Genomic DNA, 19,022 nt, shown 5'->3' with positions numbered 1-19,022 from the left:
AAATCTATTTTAGTAAATTAAAGGCTAGCATGAAGATGATCCACCATTTTTACATCTTAAATTGAGTATCAAGTGAAATACAGAATAAAAACGAATCTTAAAACTCTAAACTATGTTAACCTAATACCCTATACTATTTTTCTTATTGTTTCAATCTTTTAACAATTTATAACAAGTGTTTGTACTGAAAGAAAACTTTATTTATGTTTCTCTTACAAAAGTCAACCACATTCCAACATCCTGCAGTTTACAAAAATGTGATTCTTTCTCACAGTTAGACAAAAAGCATCTGAAGAGAAAGTGGTGTTAAAATATCACATCATACATACGATAAGAAAGGTTTATATAAAAATGGTACAATTCAAATCCCCACTCGTCATTCATTTATTCAGGCAAATCGGGCAGCATTCTGCAAACAACACATTAAAGCCCCCCATCTTGCATGCAAGTGCAAAATACCCATCGACATTTTCAACAAAGTACTCTTTGGGATTGAATCTAATCCACTTTGTGTTGTATCTGCATTCACATCAAAATCCATCAATCAACTTTTAATGCTCAGCTGTTCAGGGTTTAATTCAAAGCATGCAAGCTGAAATTGCAAAGCTTCCAACAACTCACCACACCAGTCAAAAGAAAAGAAAAAAAATCAATAGCAAAAACAATGAATAATCTTATCAATGCAAACAATGTATGAAGGCCTCTACATATCTAAAAATGAAAATTGAAAAATCAACATAACAATGTTATGTGTAAATACTCAGTGAAATCACAGACGCACACACTCAAATTCTCTCTCTCTCTCATTTTTTGCTTTACCACATTCTTGCCCCTGATCCTCCTCTTTTTGGCCTCCTGAGTTAACCTTAAGTGGGCCTTAGGATGTTTTCTTTTCAGCCTGTACTTCTGTTGAAGTCCTGACCAAGAACTCATCCTTCGGAGAAAACGCCTGGGGGATGGTTTAGGCTGAAATACCCCCACCTGTTTTTGTCATTGTGACTGACAGACGGAAGCACTTCAACTGATGTGCTCATGCTGTGTATTTTTTTTAAAAACAGAAAGCACAAACTCTCTTTGACATTGTTCTCTTTTTTGTTAGAATATCAAAGGCATAGCAGGTAGAGGCCAACAGGAGGAGCTGACAGGAGGACTGTCTCGTCCATACGTCACATTAAAGCAAAGAACATTTACTGATACAGTAAAAAAAAAAAAGGAAAGGAAATCGTCATATAATTTTACATTTAACAGGATTCTGTCAAAGTGCACAATTGGGGCTCTCAGTTACAGAAAACTCAATATGCAACCAAGAAAGAGATACATTTACATTTAAGTTAAACAAAGAAAACATATTAAAAAGTTATATTCACAGCAATATATATCGTCTATTAACGCCTACTGTAGTAAAATGTGACTTTTACTGACCATGAGCCACGTCATCCAAAATCCTTGTCATTCAGAACTCCAAACTCCCTCTGTCAGAGGTGTAGCACTGCTACACACACCACCTTAGTTGACCAATAAACACACACGCACATCTGGAGGTATCTACGGTTACCCCGAGTTACATCGTTACACGTAAGTGTACAGGTGAGAGGTGCCATCATCAGCGTCTTAACCTGTGTTATCAGAAGTTAACAGCTGTGCAATGCTCGCAGTGGAAGTCCATGATAAACCTCCTTGTCGCTGACACATCCAGACCGAGTCGTGAAAGTCACACACATACATAACATACATGCACAACACTTATTCAGAGCAGTCTTCGAGTTTGATCTCCAAAGGCTTCTCACATCTACAAAACCACCCACAAGCCCAGTACACCAATGATCCAACATTGATATGAAACAGACACACTAAAGCTACTTTAAATACAGTAAACATCCAACTGTAAAAAAAGAACAAACAAGTATAACTTAAAAACAAGTCACAATAATGAGCATAATATCAATAATTAAGTGGAGCAAAAATAAAGCTCAAAAGGAGACAGAAATGTGAGGTGATGACACAGCTGGAGGATGGAAAAGGGATATGCACACGGGAAGTGGAAGTATGGGATATGTGGAGAGATGTGGGAAAAAAGGGAAATGAGGGGAGAGCAAAAAGTGGCTATATTCCAATATTTTGGTACAGCCTCCGCTCTTTCTCTCTTCTCTTAACCCTGCTCAAGGTCAACGGGTGAGAGCAACTTATAACCACTGGAACTGGGGCAGAACAGCTGGCTGACTGTTTACCACATTTCTAAAAGGTCATTTTTAGTATTAATGAAAAGAGTTTCAAAAACGGAGGACAGTACTTTTTTAATGTTCTTTACCAGTGCTGTATGTACGTATCGGCATGGAGTGCATTTGGTATAATGTTGGATATCTCACTTGGTCACTCATCTGTCAGTTATAAATAGATTCATACCATTGTTCTTCTATTTGCAGGTCATTCTTGGCTCATTCTTGTACCTGCGTTTTTGAACTTTTTTTTTTGTCCTATGGGATTGTTCTTGTTCATCAGCACTATCTGAGTTCATTTCAGCTCATCAGCAACCTAGATCTTAGGGTGAGGTTACTTTGCACGGTAATAAAAGCACAGTGTTGGGAAGTTAAGTTAAAAACTGATTACCTGCTTGTGATCGCTATCGTTATAAAATGAATTATTAAAACTCAATAATGTTATTAAGAGTTTTAGCCCTTCCAGGTAGTATTAACTCTTACAACAAATTGGATATGGTTGACAGCTCTGTGAAAAGCTACGTAAGTGAACCATGAGATTAGAATATTGTTACCACAGATATGTGATCCTAATGTTAAAAATAAATCTCCAATTTATATTTATACGCCAATGACAATTTCAATAACAGATTTCTATTCCATTTAATTTACCATTATCGTAATCAGTTTGTTTTCTTCGGTCATGTATGAACAATACCTTCCCAACCTTTTGCAGTTACTGCTAGTGCAAGGCACAGCCGCCACTTTAATCAGACTCCACTTGAGCTCAGGTTACAGACAATTATCAACCCGATTTCCACAGAAGGACAATAACTAAGGTTATCAACAGCAAATGATTCACAGCACCAAGATGAGTATTGCTACATCATGCTGTGAGGAAATAAATTAGCTCAGCTACTGTTTGACTGAGCAACTTTATGTGCCTGTGATAAAGAAGTGTGTGATTGTGTTTGTGTTGTGCGTGGGGTGAACTTGAAGAGCTTAAGTTTTCAAAGAGATTTTAAGTTCTTGAGTGTTGTGTGTGTGTGTGTGTGTGTGTGTGTGTGTGTGTGTGTGTGTGTGTGTGTGTGTGTGTGTGTGTGTGTGTGTGTGTGTGTGTGTGTGTGTGTGTGTGTGCTTGTTCATGGTCAGGGCCTGTGGTATTTGTCATTGTAGCGGTGGATGGTTACACAGCCATGGTAGGAGATTGGCCGCGGCATGGCTGCCACTCCCGTGATGATGCCTGTTGACGGGTCGTAACACAGGATGGTGTCTGTTGCTTCGCCATTTTCCCCTCTTCCACCAAGGATGAAGATCTTGCCATTGCACACTGACATACCACAGCTCTCCTGCAGGAAGAGAGACAGAAATTAGAGACTGCAGCTTCAGAGGGTTCTTGCAGGTGTATTCAAAAAGCCTTATCTTCAAATGATCTGCATTTATCCTAATACCTGTCTGTTAAAGGTGTGAACCACATGTAACCAGTAGTCCTCTGCGGGGTCGTAGCAGAATATGGACTTGGTGAGACCGCCGCAAACATAGATCATGTTGTTGAGGGACACTGCCGTGATACAGCGCTTGGCGATGGGGATGTTGGCCCGCAACAACCAAGTGTCCGTCTCTGGATCGTAGCACTGAACCTGTGACAGACAGTTACATGTAGTTAGTTGTGATTTATTGTAGTAGAAGAAAGAAGACAATAGAATCCATGTGGTGGGGAAACTGTGGTTGAATAGAAAAAATATGTTCACTCTTTATACTGACTGTTCTGGGGGCTGACTTAAGCTTCACTCTGTGTGGTTTTGCATACAATCCAAGCATTCTCTCACCCACATCTATTTAAAATAGCCTCCTTCCAAACACTGTTGTCTCTTCACTACAGCTTACATGAACAACACACTCTAACAGACAAGGGCCTGTAGAATCAATTTGAATGCTTCCTTTAGAGATAAGTAGCTCTTAGAAATGTGAGCCGGTATGAACTCTAGTCCCGTTTGGCCACGTAGACCCAGGCATAAATAGTCAGCCATGCTGGGTTAACTCTTATCAGAATGCCTATTTTCCTGTGCTTAGTGTTATCTAGCCTGCACATACATAAACAAAGCATACCGGCTATTCCATGGAGGAAAAAATGCTTCTACTGAAGTTTGAGTTCCAGCGAATGCCAATGTTTCCCTGTTTTTCTAACAGCAACATGGCTGTCAATCAAAACAGGATTTTCAGGGTAGTCTGTTAAGTCCTGGTCTCTAAGTTAAAGTGACTCAGGAAGCTTTTTAGCATTTTATAAAGTATCTGTAACTTTCAGTTGCCGGTAGAAAGGACCACAACTAGGCTCTTTTAATGTCCATTTATCATTCATCTAAAATATCTTATCATGCAAAGTCTGTGAACTAGCACATACTGTACATGTACGATAAATCTTTCCAATTTCTTTTCCTAAGAAGGTTAGACTAGAAACATATTCTACATTTTACGCTGCGCTTTAAAAAAAATGCTTTTTAAATTAAACTTAAGCTTGTAATTTATAATTTATTGAATATATACTCTGTTGAATCCAACAAGTCGAGTCATTGTTCAGACAACCCACTGAAAAGTCTGCTTTGAAAAAAAAAGATTGTGCACATCCCTTGCATCTCTAAGGTATAATCACTGAAAACTAGTTATCGGCGACAAAAAGCACCTCAGCGTTCATCACTATGTGCTAAATGTGTGGTTTGGGGTGCAACATCTGTTTCCCACCTTGTCCGAACAAGTGTCGTCATCAGGCCCTCCTCCTATGACAAAGAGCTTGCCAGCACAGCTGGCCACGGCCGGAGAGCTGACTGCCTCTTTCATGGGAGCCACCTCTGTCCAGCGGTTAGAGAAGGAGTCATAGCACTCTGCACTGCTCAGGCGGGTCTGCCCATCATAGCCACCTACAGCGTAGACCTAAGGACACACACACAAACATATTTGGATTAGAGGAGGAGTTGAGATAACCACCTTGGAACAACTGATGTGCTGCACAAACATTTTACACAGAGCAAGATTATGAAATTAAGAGTAAGGGAAGTAATGAATTATGTTTAGGTGTGATTTATACTTTTCCACATACACCATGTACACACAAACACATACACATTCACTGTAAGAGACATGTTTGTATTCAAGCTCACTAGTTTATGAGAATGAACAATAGTTCCTTCGTCAGTACTTAGAGAACCAGTCTATCGGGTGCAGGGGAAAGATGACGTACTGATGTGAACAAGCACCATTGTCTCTTTTCTCTCTGTTCTTATACCTGTGAACACGGCTCTGGATCCCTGCAGGGGAATCCCGTTTTTACTAGACAGCAGATTAAACTGGAAAAAGAACACTGGTTTTGTATTCAAGAGGGTGTCAGTCTAGAAATTTTTTTGTAAGGAAGCTTGGATCCTTTGATATCAGCAAGAAGCTTGTTCATGTTTTTTTATCAGGAAATCTTAGGTGGTGTCCTCTGTTATGCTGTGCTCTGCTGGGGGTTAGCATCACTTCACGTGACTAAAAACAGGATCAATGAGATGATCACAAAGGCTGGCTAAGTGATTGGCTTTACCCCAGACTCACTTGAGGTCACTGTAGAAAAGAGAACATGTGCCAAATTAAAAACAGTCCTCAGTGTGTTTTGTTTTAATGAACACTTTTAGATGTGGTCTTTCGATGTAGCATCTTTCAGCTGTTAATCATCCCTGAAGTGGCTCTTTATGGTTTTATTTAATAGTTATGTACTGTGAATGTAATGCCTATGTTGTTTGTCTGTATGACTTGATTTGGCGACAGATGAGTGTCCCCATTGGGGAATAATAGACCTTTCTAATCTAATATTATCAAAATCTGTTAATTCCCATTATAATTTACAATTTAAAATACTATTATTAGTCAATAAATTTGATGTCCAAGTTATTTAATTAAATGCTGTCCCACGCTATTTTCTTGATAATTTAATCTGACCCACTAACAATAACAAGAACATAAACCTTGAATGAATTGCAGCAGATGAAAGCTAAAGCATTATCAACTGGATAATTTTGTTGACATAAGATATGCACACTGGTTACACATACTACCCTCCTGGAGCGTAATGAATGTCAAAATAAGAAAGAAAAATTGGGAACGTGAGGAATGCAGAGGGTTAAAATGCTGGTGTAAGGTAGAGATTTATGGTAAACTTCTATTTCCTCATTAGCTGGAAGGAGATCACGTGTCAAGAATACATTACTGGTTATATGAACACAGCATTGCTCATCAACAGACTGGTCTTATGAAACAGAAAACCTTCGGGCTGTTCCTGTCTCTCTACAAATTCTGAAGCATAAACAAGAACAGAAGAGAGAGAGAGAGGGGGGGGGGGGAGGTGAAAAAAGAGAAACAAAGACACAAAGAAAGTTGGAGGGAAAAATGGGGAACATAAAGATGGATGTGGATGCAGCTATTTGCATTCAACACCTGGGCTAACTGATAGTACTACCTCCTTTTTTAACTGACAAGTTAAAACAGAGGACAAAAACCTTCATGAACTTGTTCACTCTTCCTCTAACATCTCAAAAATATTGTTGTCTCTGTATTTTAAATGACAACAAAAGGCAAATGTAGCCTTTTGTTGGTCAGGGCAGTTTCCACACTCTAACTCACAGAATAAGACTTTGGGCACACACCAACTGAAATTTGTTTATTTTCATACTGTAATGTTGATTCAGCTGATAACAAATGTGAAATTGCTAAGATTGGAGAAGTGTGTGGCTCTGAAGATAATCATTAAAGTTTTGCGACTGCATCTTGCACAAGTGTGAGAATATCACCTTGGCAGACAGACGGACAGACAGACAGACAGACAGACAGACAGACAGACAGACAGACAGACAGACAGACAGACAGACAGACAGACAGACAGACTGACAGACACCTGGCAAAGAACTCAAAACCACTTCTGCTGTAGTTCCCGCCACATTAGGTGTCTCCAGGCAAACATTTTGCCAAGATGACTCACACATCAAAATCAAAAGGTGAAAACAATAACAGTCACATGCTGTTGCAGCTGGTAATGTCTTTCCAGATACAACGTCCTAGTTATTTTGGATATTAACCTAACCTTTCTGTGAATTGGAACTACTATAGAAACTGTTAAGTGAAGGCTGTGGATTACCAAAAGTAACATGGACCCTAATAAGAAAAGATGTATTTATCATTTTGTGGGTGAACTGACCAGACATTACGATGTTTAAAGAGTGGGGGTTGGGGGGCACTAGATCTATCTTTTCTTTACGCCCTCACCACTCTGCAGTCGCTCAATAAAACAAACCCACATGGTTTGGACACACCGTGAAAGTGTAAGTGTATCGATATAGGCGCATTCCGCATTAGCTTGTTGATAGTAGCACATTCTCTATACCGACTCAAAGTAGGTGGCAATCACATAAATACTATGTCAAACATGATTCATGACTATCTGAGGACACGCTTGCCAACCAGCAAACAAGCACATTCATGGCTTATTTTATGGCCGCGTTCAAACACTGGCAAGGGCTGAATGATTAACTGTCCTTAACAAGCAGATAGGTGAAAGTATTGAACATGAGAGAATTACAGAGGACATCAAGAGGAAATATAATATATATATATATATATATATATATATATATATATATATATATATATATATATATATATAGATAGATAGATAGATAGATAGATAGATAGATAGATAGATAGATAGATAGATAGGAAAATAGAGAAAGAGAGAGAGAGACAAAATGTGAGAGAGACAAAGAAAGAGATAGAGGGGGAAACATTATGATAGATGAGAACAGCCGTCACCAAGTGCAGCCAAAACAGGGAGAGGAAAACAACTGGTGACCTAATTCTGCTTCTACCATAAGGAAACAGGACCAGAGCAACAGGACATCAAAGAATACAGGACACAGAGAAGTGTGTGTGTTTGTTCTTGTACTTCTATCCCTGAAAGATCCAGCTTGAGAAGTTAAGACTTAATGTTGTGGCAGGGTCTTAGTGAATGTGTGTAGTAAAAGGAAAGGTCTGCACAAGTATAGCTACACAAATGTGGGCGTGCAAGTGAAAAGTTATTTAATTTGTCAACTAAATATGCAAATTGTTTGAATAGTGAGTTAATGGGAGTCAGTGTTGAGGTCTTTGCACATAAGCATGAACGTGCACGCATGCTTATTACACAGTCTTGCTTACTGAACTCAGCCTTGCTGCTCATCAAAGGGGGAAATTACAGGGAGAATGAGGAAATGACTGAAGGGGAGGGGGAACTGAATTCTGAGGAAATTTGAGAAAAACAACAACACAGAGATAGATCTTAAAAGAGACAGATACTGTATGTTTTTGAGATGGCAGGAAATAATCTGGAATGAAAACATTACAAAAAGCATCAACCTATCTGAAAAAAGATATGAGGAAATGAAATCGGATAAAAACCACAGACAACTAATTTCTAAGGTAATAGTTGATGAGACAAAGAGGCACCAGAGATAACAGGTTTTCAAGAAACACAAAACCTTTGTTCATGCCTATACCATGTAGCACTATATACGTATCACTGCTTATATGTTGTGTGTGATTCCTGACCAGTTTCACCTCTAAGTTAGCAGGGCAAGTATAGTATTATTGTTCTGTAACTTTCAGAGTCAAGGTTAATGACCACCCCGGTCCATCTCGTTTTCACCATACATGACTCACTTTGGATTAATTACTGACTTTTATAGCCAGAGTGAGACCCTCCAGCTGATTACCTCACTGTTGGGGAGGACCTCTGTGTAGTTTGACTGCATGCATGTGTGTTTGTTGTTTCTGTGGCAAGGCAACTAAGCATTTTGGTTCTTGTTTGACAAGCATAGAAAATCCAAAACAGATTGGCCACTAGCAGAGTTCGAAAAAATTAAATGTTTTTCAGAATTGCAGCAGATGATTAAAGCCATTCCTCACAAAAGTAAATAAAGCACTGTTTTAGCCCAAAGCTTTCCAAGAACACTTGTACTTGTACCTACCAAACGTGGGTACTTATACACATGATCTCTAAAGCACACACTTGAGTTTGTCAGTGGTGTTTTCGCTGAGTCATCTCTGTTTTTGCTCTCCCTCCTTCAAGTGGACTGAGCTAGTCCTTAACTTGGAAGTGTGAAGTGCTGGCACAAGTCCATTAAACTCCTATTGCCCTCAAACAAGAATGTTCACCTGGCCTTACTAGAGACTGTAAATAGTAACAGCTCAAGAGTAGAGGCAGTGATCGAGGAGTAAAGTATTTTCCATGTGTTGGGTATGTAATAAGTTAATCAGCTGCACTGTTCCAGTAGCTAAGGAACGAGTTTATATGCTGCTTTAAAATAAAGACAAACTTCCTTCTCTCTGTTGTATCTACGCGTATATATCCAAGATGTTCGAGACGAGCTGGCACCAGCCGTTTACAAACCCTGGGGCAACAAAAGGATGTGTCACACACAATAATTATATGATATGGCTCCTAATCACAAGTTGCCTTCGTAGACCAACATAGAGGATAACTGATAAGCAGACATTCCTGGGACACCAAACTGTTGCTTCATTGAAAGTGTATGTGCTGGATTTATACTTGTGGCGTAGCAACAGAGCCACGCATGTAGCATCAGTAGCTGGAGTGTAGTTACATTCTTTAAAAATGTAACCACGTGCCTGGGCTTTGGTGGCTGCAAGATACCTTGTGCAGGCCACCTAAACTGTACCTGGCCAGCTTGTGATTTCTCCTATAGTCGCTCTATATACATATCTAGAGTTGTGGGGGTGCTATCAATGAGTGGTATCTGGCACTGAACATAAATCAACTCATACATCAAAGGCATCTACTATGGGGTAACCATGTACCCCGATGCAGATGCACAGATCCTTGATGCTGCCTTCTCACCTTGCCCAGAAGGACGCCCATCTTGTGTCTCCAGCGGCCTTTGTTGAGAGAAGCCACTCTGATCCAGAGGTTGAGCTGGGAGTTATACATCCACACGTCCCTGCTGTTGATACGGCCACCTAAAAGGGACAAACATGCCGAACGACAGTTCATATTCGAGACAATAGTTAAGACAATTTTGGGCAAAATATATTTAGCAGTAGACAACTCAGATTGCTATTGCTGTCGCTTTTCATTGAGTTGATCTGTTATAAATGAAAAGTTTAAAAATAAACCGGAGCTGCTGTCAGTGTACAGCCAGCTTTGTGTTTATGTATCTTCTAACTGAGTCAGAGTTGTAAGTTTCTTATCGAACCTGAGCTGGGTCTCGAGAGTAATTAAAAGGTTTGCTTATATTCTTTGACCATCGTCTTTTGAATTATTTCTATAGCAAACACACCATAATCAAGTATATTTTGCAGTTGATAGAGCTACAGCATGACTTCTACTCCTGCAGTATAACTGAGTGTCAAATCTGTTGTCTCTGAGCACACATTACATTGTAAGAAGTTATAGGGAATAATTACATTTTTAACATGTCCCGACATGTGCACTATCTCTCTCCCTCTCTCTCTCTCTCTCTCTCTCTCTCTCTCTCTCTCTCACTAAGATAAGATAAGATAATCCTTTATTAGTCCCACAGCGGGGAAATTTGCAGGAAATTTGCAGCACACACACACACACACACACACACACACACACACACACACACACACACACACACACACACACACACACACACACACACACACACACACACACACACACACACACACACACACACACACACACACAGAGAGAGAGAGAGAGAGAGAAAATCCAAACTAATGTTTTAAGACTACAATGGGCAGCACAAGCTAACTTTTTAGGAAGGAGAATAGACAAAGACCTGATAAAATGTAAGTTAACCATCAAAAGGAACCAAAACTGTGTCAAATTTTGGTTTATAAGGGAAAATGTAACATTATCTTTTTAGGCTTTTATCCAACAGTAGGTTCAGAAGAAGTATGACTTGGAGCATGGGTGTAACAAGGATATGAACAGGATTCAAGCACATAAACTCACGGTGACATTCCGTGTCAGTTAATAAAATACAGATTATGAAAATTAATAAGGACACTCCTGCCCTCAAAATAAGGTGTTTTCAGGCATTAGCAGTTTCCTATTTTGACAACCTGATATAAAACAATTTCTTATTAAATTACACTTTGTTGTGCTAGTGCCTGCAATTTGCTGTTGGATGTTTTCTTTCTACAGAACACAAGGGGGTGGTTATATGGATCAACGATAACAGATAAAGAAAACTGCCAGTGTAAAAAAAAGGTCTCCAGACCTCTTCTGCATTCACATGCAAACAAAGCAGGACTTCTTTTCTGTATTGTAAGCTAGCTAAAAGACAGACCAGACAGGTGGTACTGGGTAAAGCTATTAGGCTCATGTTTCATCCTAATGAAAATTAAATCACCTATTTGAAAGGTCATATATTTCAATAAACCAGTGGCTTTACATGGGTAAAATTATGTAAAAAATGTTCAGTCATTTTAAATTAGACTGTAGCACACGGACTAAAGGGGACAACTGAAGGAAGTTAGTCGTAGTACGTGTCTGCTCGATAATCAGCTGGATAGTCAAAGAGCCAGACAGTCTGCTGCCCCTCAGGCATGTAGGAAACAAGTTGGACAAACCATTTAAAAGAGTGCCTTGCGAACCTAAAGAGCTATTTAAAAGAACTATTACCTTTAAAAGGCGTACTTTTCTCACCAGAACTGTCCCACTGGCTCAGACGGGGAGGACCACTGCTACAAATCAGTGCTCTTAGGGAACAAAAGGCAGTGCCTTTGGAATGTCCCAATATGACAGCTTTCTGAGAGTTATGCATTGCTTACAGTTATATGCAGTTTCATTGCTGATGCAGATTATCTAGTTCAGTGTGTTACAACATTCCTGTTGTCTGAGAAGGCAACTAGAACTCAGGCTGCTTGTGACTATGACATAGACCCCGCCGTAATGAGTGAGGCAAGTTCATGTGTGTTAACAAATAATCCAATTGCAATTCAAAGCGTGTTGTCAAAAATAACAATATATGGAAACATATCGATGAGGAATATTTGAAACTATATCAATACTTATTTTTCGGCGGTATTGATAGAAGGGTACCAGCTGAGCTTTCCGTTCTCTCTTCTCTCCGGCAGTGAGTTGACACACGCACTGCTATTTATTCTTTAATAAAATCAAATCTTTATGCCTTAATTGTTGAGTAAATTTTACCCTATGGTATTAAAAATAGTATTGAATATCGATACCTTCAAGGTGTTGTATCCAAGTTAGATATTCAAGTATTGTGACAACCCTAGTAGCAAAGAGACTCATGTACTCCTGAACTCAAAACATGCTCACTGTGGGTCTGACAAAAAAGCTGATCACAATGCTATGGAGGTGAGAAAGTCAGTTGTTGCCAAAGTCCATGTCGCTTCCTTAAGAGATTTTCTATACTCAATTGAGCCACATCCTATTCAAGACCACAGCTAACTGCAGCTGTGCTAGAGACTGGAGACTGTATGAATGTGGGTGAGACAGAAAGACGAGGGGGAGGGAGATGTTGACATTTTCAGGCAGCGCTTAAAGGGAAGAACGATCGCGAACACGTGAGGACTTGGCACAGTGAGAGCATAAAAAGAAAAACACTGCACAGTCTTTGCTGAAGGGGGAACCTCGTTTTTATTTCTCTAAATCCCCTTCTTCCCTTTTTATCTTCCCTATATCATTCAACTGCCGTTTAGTCAAGTAATGTTTTGCATCTCTCCAACATGTTGGAGCATAAGCAGTCCCTTCAGGCACATTTGGACTTCTGTCAATGAATATTCTTAGAATAAAAATTTCCCCAAAAAAGTAGGAAAACGCTCCACCTCCATGCCCTCCATCTAAGAACCATATAAGAACTGCAGCTTGTACGCAGCACACATGTTTATATCAATGTTTGGCTGCAGCAACTACCTTTACCCGGACCTCATCAGTTAAGATGAAAGATGTGATACTAATATGTTGTTTTATCTACATCTTTTTTTTCACCAAAGGAGGTTTACGCCACACTTGGCCCATGCTATGTTCCATAAATGCAGCAGCATTCCCCAGAGGCAATGAGTGTAATGATATCTCAGATTTCGGTTTATACCAAGCTAATCACATCACAACATATTGGTGGAGTCTAAAATCTGAAAGGGATGTTAGATTGCTGCTTACAGAATATCCTAGAAAGCTGCTGAACCGTTGAAAAAGGTTGTGATTCAGATGATTGGCCAATAGCGAGAGAGAGGGCCTGAACTGGCCAGTGAAGGCCAGATGTTGATCTCATATTTTCCTTCGACTCAGGCAGGCTGTCGCTGTAAAAATAACACTGGGCACACAGCCATCATGGCCTTTTCCTGCCACTCCACTAGGGGATTAGATGGCAAGAGAGGCCAAGAAACGCACTGATCACGTCCCTGAGTGTACTTGTGAATTTATTTATTTATTTATCACACTGAGTATAACCATTTAAAAAGTTGGTGTAATAGTACTTGTGCCACGGCTGGAAATTGACTTCAGATTTAAAGTTACAAGCTATTCTGAATTTCCAACAGCCAAAAGGGTTTTCTTGAAATAGCAAAAAAACAACTAGTCATTGATTGAATAATAAGTAGGGAAAATAAAAGTTCGGAAAATACAATGTTGCTGGGTCTTACCTGACACCAGAATGTCATTGCGGAGGGCGCAGACAGCATATTCTGACTTGGTGAACTCAGGTAGTTTGGCCAGTGATTTCCACTCTCCTGTGACTGGATCATAGCACTCAGTGTAGGGCAGGTTGAAGCCCCCGATTCTCTCACAACCCCCCACCACCACAATCACCTCAGAAAAGCCAGTCGACCTGTAAAAAAAAAAAAAAAAAAAAAAAAAAAGGGGGAGCGGACAAGATAAGGCATGAGGTAAAGACATGGAAAAATGTAGAGATGGAATGGAAATAACAACACAGCTGAAGCTGTTGTGAGAATTAAAAGGCTCCTTACAAGAATGAAGAGAATGCAGGCATGGTATCAAATTAAAACACACTATATCTGTAGGTCTATACAAAAGGTTCTGAAGTCATATAAACAAACACATGTCAACGCTTTGAGGGATTTCTAATTACAGAGGGCAGAAATTTGTGCCAGGGCAGGAACAGAGTAGTGGTTTCTACAGAAATGGCTTCACTTATCTTAAAGGCAAAGTTCATTTTACAATGATAGTATCAATCAATACAACAAAAACACACTTGAGGTTTGACTTGAATTTCCATGTTCACAAAGCTTTCCTATTTGGCTGTTCAACACATGCCGTGGGTATGACCGCATTTCCCAGGGTGAGCTAATTAACTACAGCTTTTATTCTTATTGTGCAACTATAAAATACTGATGCAGGATAGACACTACTAGTGGTTTATCTGTAAAAAAAAAAAAAAAAAAATCTAATAAATCAAGTACATTCTGGATATCAATGTAAACTGGACACAAATGTGTTTCTTTGCACTTTTCCCCACATTTCTCTGTCTGTTTACTAAGTATATATATGATACAGGTCAGATCCAGGTGGGAGATCTGGGCTGTTTCATGTGCTTGTATACATGAGACAGACAAGCCCAGGAGCATTATAGCTTTATGTTTGTGTTTGTGATTAATTATATTCTAGAGGCTTCCAAAGAGAAAAAAAAAACGGGTAAATGTACACACAGAAAGGGGAGAACCACGCATCTGTTTTGAGCAGGAGCGGATTCGGCCCTCAGGGCAAACAAAGCTGACTATTTGATTGGTTTGCTAATCCGGACAGATCTGCCTGGATACTGACACAATACACCTGAAATACACGCCTCACAGCCTTAATAACTGACAACCGGCACTGTTGTCAGTTGACTGACACACAAAGGCAGGCGCACTGTGTGTTGTACAGCAGGCTTCCATATGGCCGGTTTTGTATCTCATTTTTACGCTTTTGTTCTTAATCAAACACTACATTGTCCCATCCAAGTTGACACTCTTCAAAGAAAGAAAAAAACACAGGAAATAAAAAAACATTTGGAAATAGGTTAAAAAAGTGAACAGGTGCAGACGCTCAGAACCGGAACACATCAGCAAGGTGAACTACACGGCCGGTATGGTAACAAGACTCAACATTTCATGATTGCCATTACTTGCATCACATCATGTTTTTCATCATTTTTTTCTTTCCAGCCAACCGGTCTGTGTAGGAACATGCCCTGCCTCCCTCATTATCATTTCCATTTCAAAATAGGTCTACAAAACACTGCTGAGTCAATGACACACACTTGTCCGTTTAGTACAGACTAGTACACTAACACTCCCTATCTCTCTCACGCACACACACATACGCAACAACACACTGCCAGGAGCACCAAGTTCATGCGTGAGCTGTAAACTTAAGCTATACAATGCGGGGTTAAAGATCAATTAACTGCTTGAAAGACTCACTGTCATCTCTGTCATTGCAGTGTAATAGGTGATTGTAACCCAACAAGACAAATCGGCTGTCAGAAAAGAAAAAATAAATATTTTTTGTTATGCACTAGAAAAGAACTGGTGCATAGCAAAGCTGATATAACAATTATTCATTGCTCATGTGACTGTACAACAGCATATAATTCAATTATCTAAATCAGACTAATAGGTCATACTACTTTCGCAAGCCAAAAAAATTGTTGTGACAGGATATACGGACCGATAATGACGGTTTGTTTCCTTTTGAAGATAACATCTATTAGATGATTTGCCGCCTTCCTCATAACTAATCAGTCAACATTTTAGTTACCTGCGAGGACGAGTTCTGGGTGACATCATTTCGTTTCCGAGCACGTGGTAGCGTCTTGCCTCGTGGAGAAGCTGGTAGCACTCTGGGGCATTCTGGATGAGCTGGTCCCCCTCCACCGTCTGGACAAAGTAGTTGGGGTGCAAAAGAGGCAGGCGCACATTGTGCAGCAGGGCCTTAAGCATGGGCTTTCTCTGCTCCACATTGTGGTACACCCATCTCATCACCGCCTCGAACACCACCTCCTCCTTACCGATGGACAGCTCATCACTGCCGGTGTACTCTTCCAGCTCTTCTTTGCGTAGGCCGATGAACTCCTCATGCTGAGCCACCTCTGAGAAGTTGGCCAGGGCGTAACTGCGGCAGCGGCTGGCCAGCTGCTTCAGGGCATGGGCCTCTGCGAAGCGCTGGATGCCCAGGCAGTTGCAAGGGTCCAGCTGGTCCTCCAGGAACTTGGCACAGGCGTCACGCAGTGTGTAGATCTGGAAGAGGCTGGAAGTCTCGAATAGGAACTGGACATTCTCTGTGGTGATCTTGGCGCGGCCGGTGTAGACATAGGTGAGGAAAGACTCCATCGCCTCGGCCAGGATGCCGTTGATCTCCACCAGCATCTCGCGGCTCTCGCGGTGATCGTTGCAGAACATGGCTCTGAAGTAGGATGAGCAGGCAGAAAGCACAGCGCGATGGCAGGGGAACTCGCGACCCTGCACGCTGATGACAACATCGGTGAACAGACGGCAGTCGCGAAACTCGTTGAATACCTGCAGGATGCCCTCTGAGTGGGATGCGCCGGAAAAGAAGTCCAAGACATCCTGGCTGGCTAAGGTTTTGGAGTCAACCTCGAACACCTTAGGAGACAACAACGTGTATTAAGGGTTGTTTACGATGTGTGACTTAAGTCAGTCGAGACAAAAGATGCAAGATGGAAAGCGCTTAAGAGCACCTTTCGTTTGACAGCTGGCGAGTCTCTGATCCCAGATTCCTCCCTGTTCATCCTTCTGCCCAGAATCAACACCATGTCTGCCACCTTCAACGTAGACCTACTCTAAACTTTAGGGTGACCTGAGGATGGAGAGCAGGCAGTTCAGTTTCATTACAACAACAAAAAAACGTTTCCATTATATATATCACATTATCATGGCATCCTATCTGATAGTTTGGAGGGGATAGCCAGCAACCTAACTGGATCACTGTAGTACAAATTGAGAACATTCACCACAGACAAACAATACACTCACAGAGCAAAGCCACAAAGCATGTGTAAGAGAAAAACACATGAGGTACTGCTAAATATATCTTGCATCATGGTTTTAAGAAAAGTAGCTTTAAGATATGACACCTGCTTGACAGTTACTCTAGTTCATCACTGCTGCCAAACAGTTGTGCCCTGCAGCACAATGAACTGCATGAGATGGATGGCAACAAAGAGAAACAGGCGGGAGGGAGGTTGGTGGTAGGAGCGCCAACCCTACATTTCAGTCAAGTTGTTTTGAAACAGTCAGGAAGTAGTGCTGTCAGACAGCACATAATCATTGTTTGAACAGCAAGTGCAAAGTCAGTGGAACTGATAACCTTGAGTCATAGTCACTGTTTAATTTAAGTCTTTAGACATTTGTGTATTTAAGGCAAACAACGATGGTTCTCCATGAGGTCGACAAAGACAATGTGTGTGTATTAAGGACAGAAAACTCTGACGTTCTTGAAGGGATCATATCAAACATGGAACTCTTTTATCTATGGCCATACTGTTTGTGTTAAAGTTGCCAGCAAGTCGGGCCTTTTCCTCCAGTGAGGTCATTTTATCTCAGGTTATTTTTAACTTTGGCTCGGCAGACTCAACCTATTCACGTGCGTTATTAGCCTGCAGCAGCACCTCCTTGAAGTCATGAAACCCAGAGGACAGGTTTAGCCAAAGGTGTCTGACGCAGAGGCATTTACTTTGTGTCTAATACCTTAATAGGGGTATTATTACTGTAGTAAAATATATATATAAACAAAACATAACGTGAAATATTAGCAGATTTGACTGCGTTATGTTTGAATTGTCTTCACTTGTTGTTGTTGTTATCCAGGTGAAATACAGTGAAGTTGAAATTGCCAGAGGCTTAAGAGATAATAATGAATGCACATGCGTACGTTGTTGTTATTGTGTTGTTGCTATTTTTTTTTTTAAAAAAAATCAAATGAAATGGCACAATATCCCTCTATTTTAGTATTCATTGCAGACAATCCCGTTAAATGTATGTGTGATAAGTGTTGCCAGGTAACTACAAGAACAGAAAACACTGTAGTTTCGGTGAATTTGACAAAAAAAAAGACTCGCCTCTTGCCGACCGGTAGCCCTCGACCACATACTAAAATAAACACTAACTTAACTCAACATATTGTGACAAATCCAAAAGGAAAGCAATACGTTATGATAAATCCAGATCTCATGAACTCAATAACGACATCCTTTGTTATAGATAGAGCGTGTTACCTTACGCAGACGTTTCCAGATGAAGCTTCCTCTTCACTTACGGTGGGCAAAACAAAACAAAAAAAAGTATGGAGGAAAATAAATCTGTATCTGAAATAGTTTATCAATAGTTATTTTTTTTTTTTAAATAATTTCTGCCCTCGATTAGTTATGGCAAGCAAAGTAGGCTGTTATACAGCCGGGACATTTTGACTTTTAGGTGAGGGCAAAAACAGAGAGCTCTAACTCGCTAACAGTAAACACAGAATCCATATATACTTGTCAGGCGAAAAAAAAAAAAAAAAAAAATCCATCCCACTGCACCCACTCAGCTGGGGCGGCTGGTGCATCATGGGCAATGGAGTTCAAAAGGATAGTTGTCGCACACGTTTCGCCCAATGAGAAACAACACTTCCCGAGCGCCACTGGGTCTCCACGTGGCTGTCCTTTGTTTGCAAACAAACTTTTAGGGGAGAAAAAAAGTTCATAACAAGAAGTTACAGCGGTTGAGCAATACTCGCAGAACAATACCAGTGTTGTGGCGCAACTTATATACACGATACACACACGTAGAGGACGG

General features: G+C 40.4%; 1 protein-coding gene across 1 annotated transcript; it reads right to left on the bottom strand.

Moving 5' to 3' along the window:
• Positions 1 to 3,236: 3,236 nt before the first annotated feature.
• On the bottom strand, positions 3,237 to 18,691 carry klhl24a (kelch-like family member 24a). The gene is made up of 8 exons (XM_054625547.1): positions 18,464 to 18,691; positions 16,928 to 17,046; positions 15,988 to 16,832; positions 13,872 to 14,056; positions 10,111 to 10,229; positions 4,935 to 5,123; positions 3,647 to 3,835; positions 3,237 to 3,544 (listed from the first exon to the last, which is right to left on the bottom strand). The coding sequence occupies exons 2-8, from the start codon at positions 17,000 to 17,002 to the stop codon at positions 3,344 to 3,346; spliced, it is 1,803 nt and encodes a 600-aa protein (XP_054481522.1). The 5' UTR covers positions 17,003 to 17,046; positions 18,464 to 18,691; the 3' UTR covers positions 3,237 to 3,343.
• Between the last annotated feature and the right edge of the window lie 331 nt (positions 18,692 to 19,022).

Source organism: Anoplopoma fimbria, chromosome 3 (genome assembly GCF_027596085.1).
Source record: "Anoplopoma fimbria isolate UVic2021 breed Golden Eagle Sablefish chromosome 3, Afim_UVic_2022, whole genome shotgun sequence".
NCBI classification, from domain to species: domain Eukaryota; kingdom Metazoa; phylum Chordata; class Actinopteri; order Perciformes; family Anoplopomatidae; genus Anoplopoma; species Anoplopoma fimbria.
The sequence above is the reverse complement of the archived record's forward strand: the minus strand, read 5'-3'. Positions and strand labels throughout refer to the sequence as shown.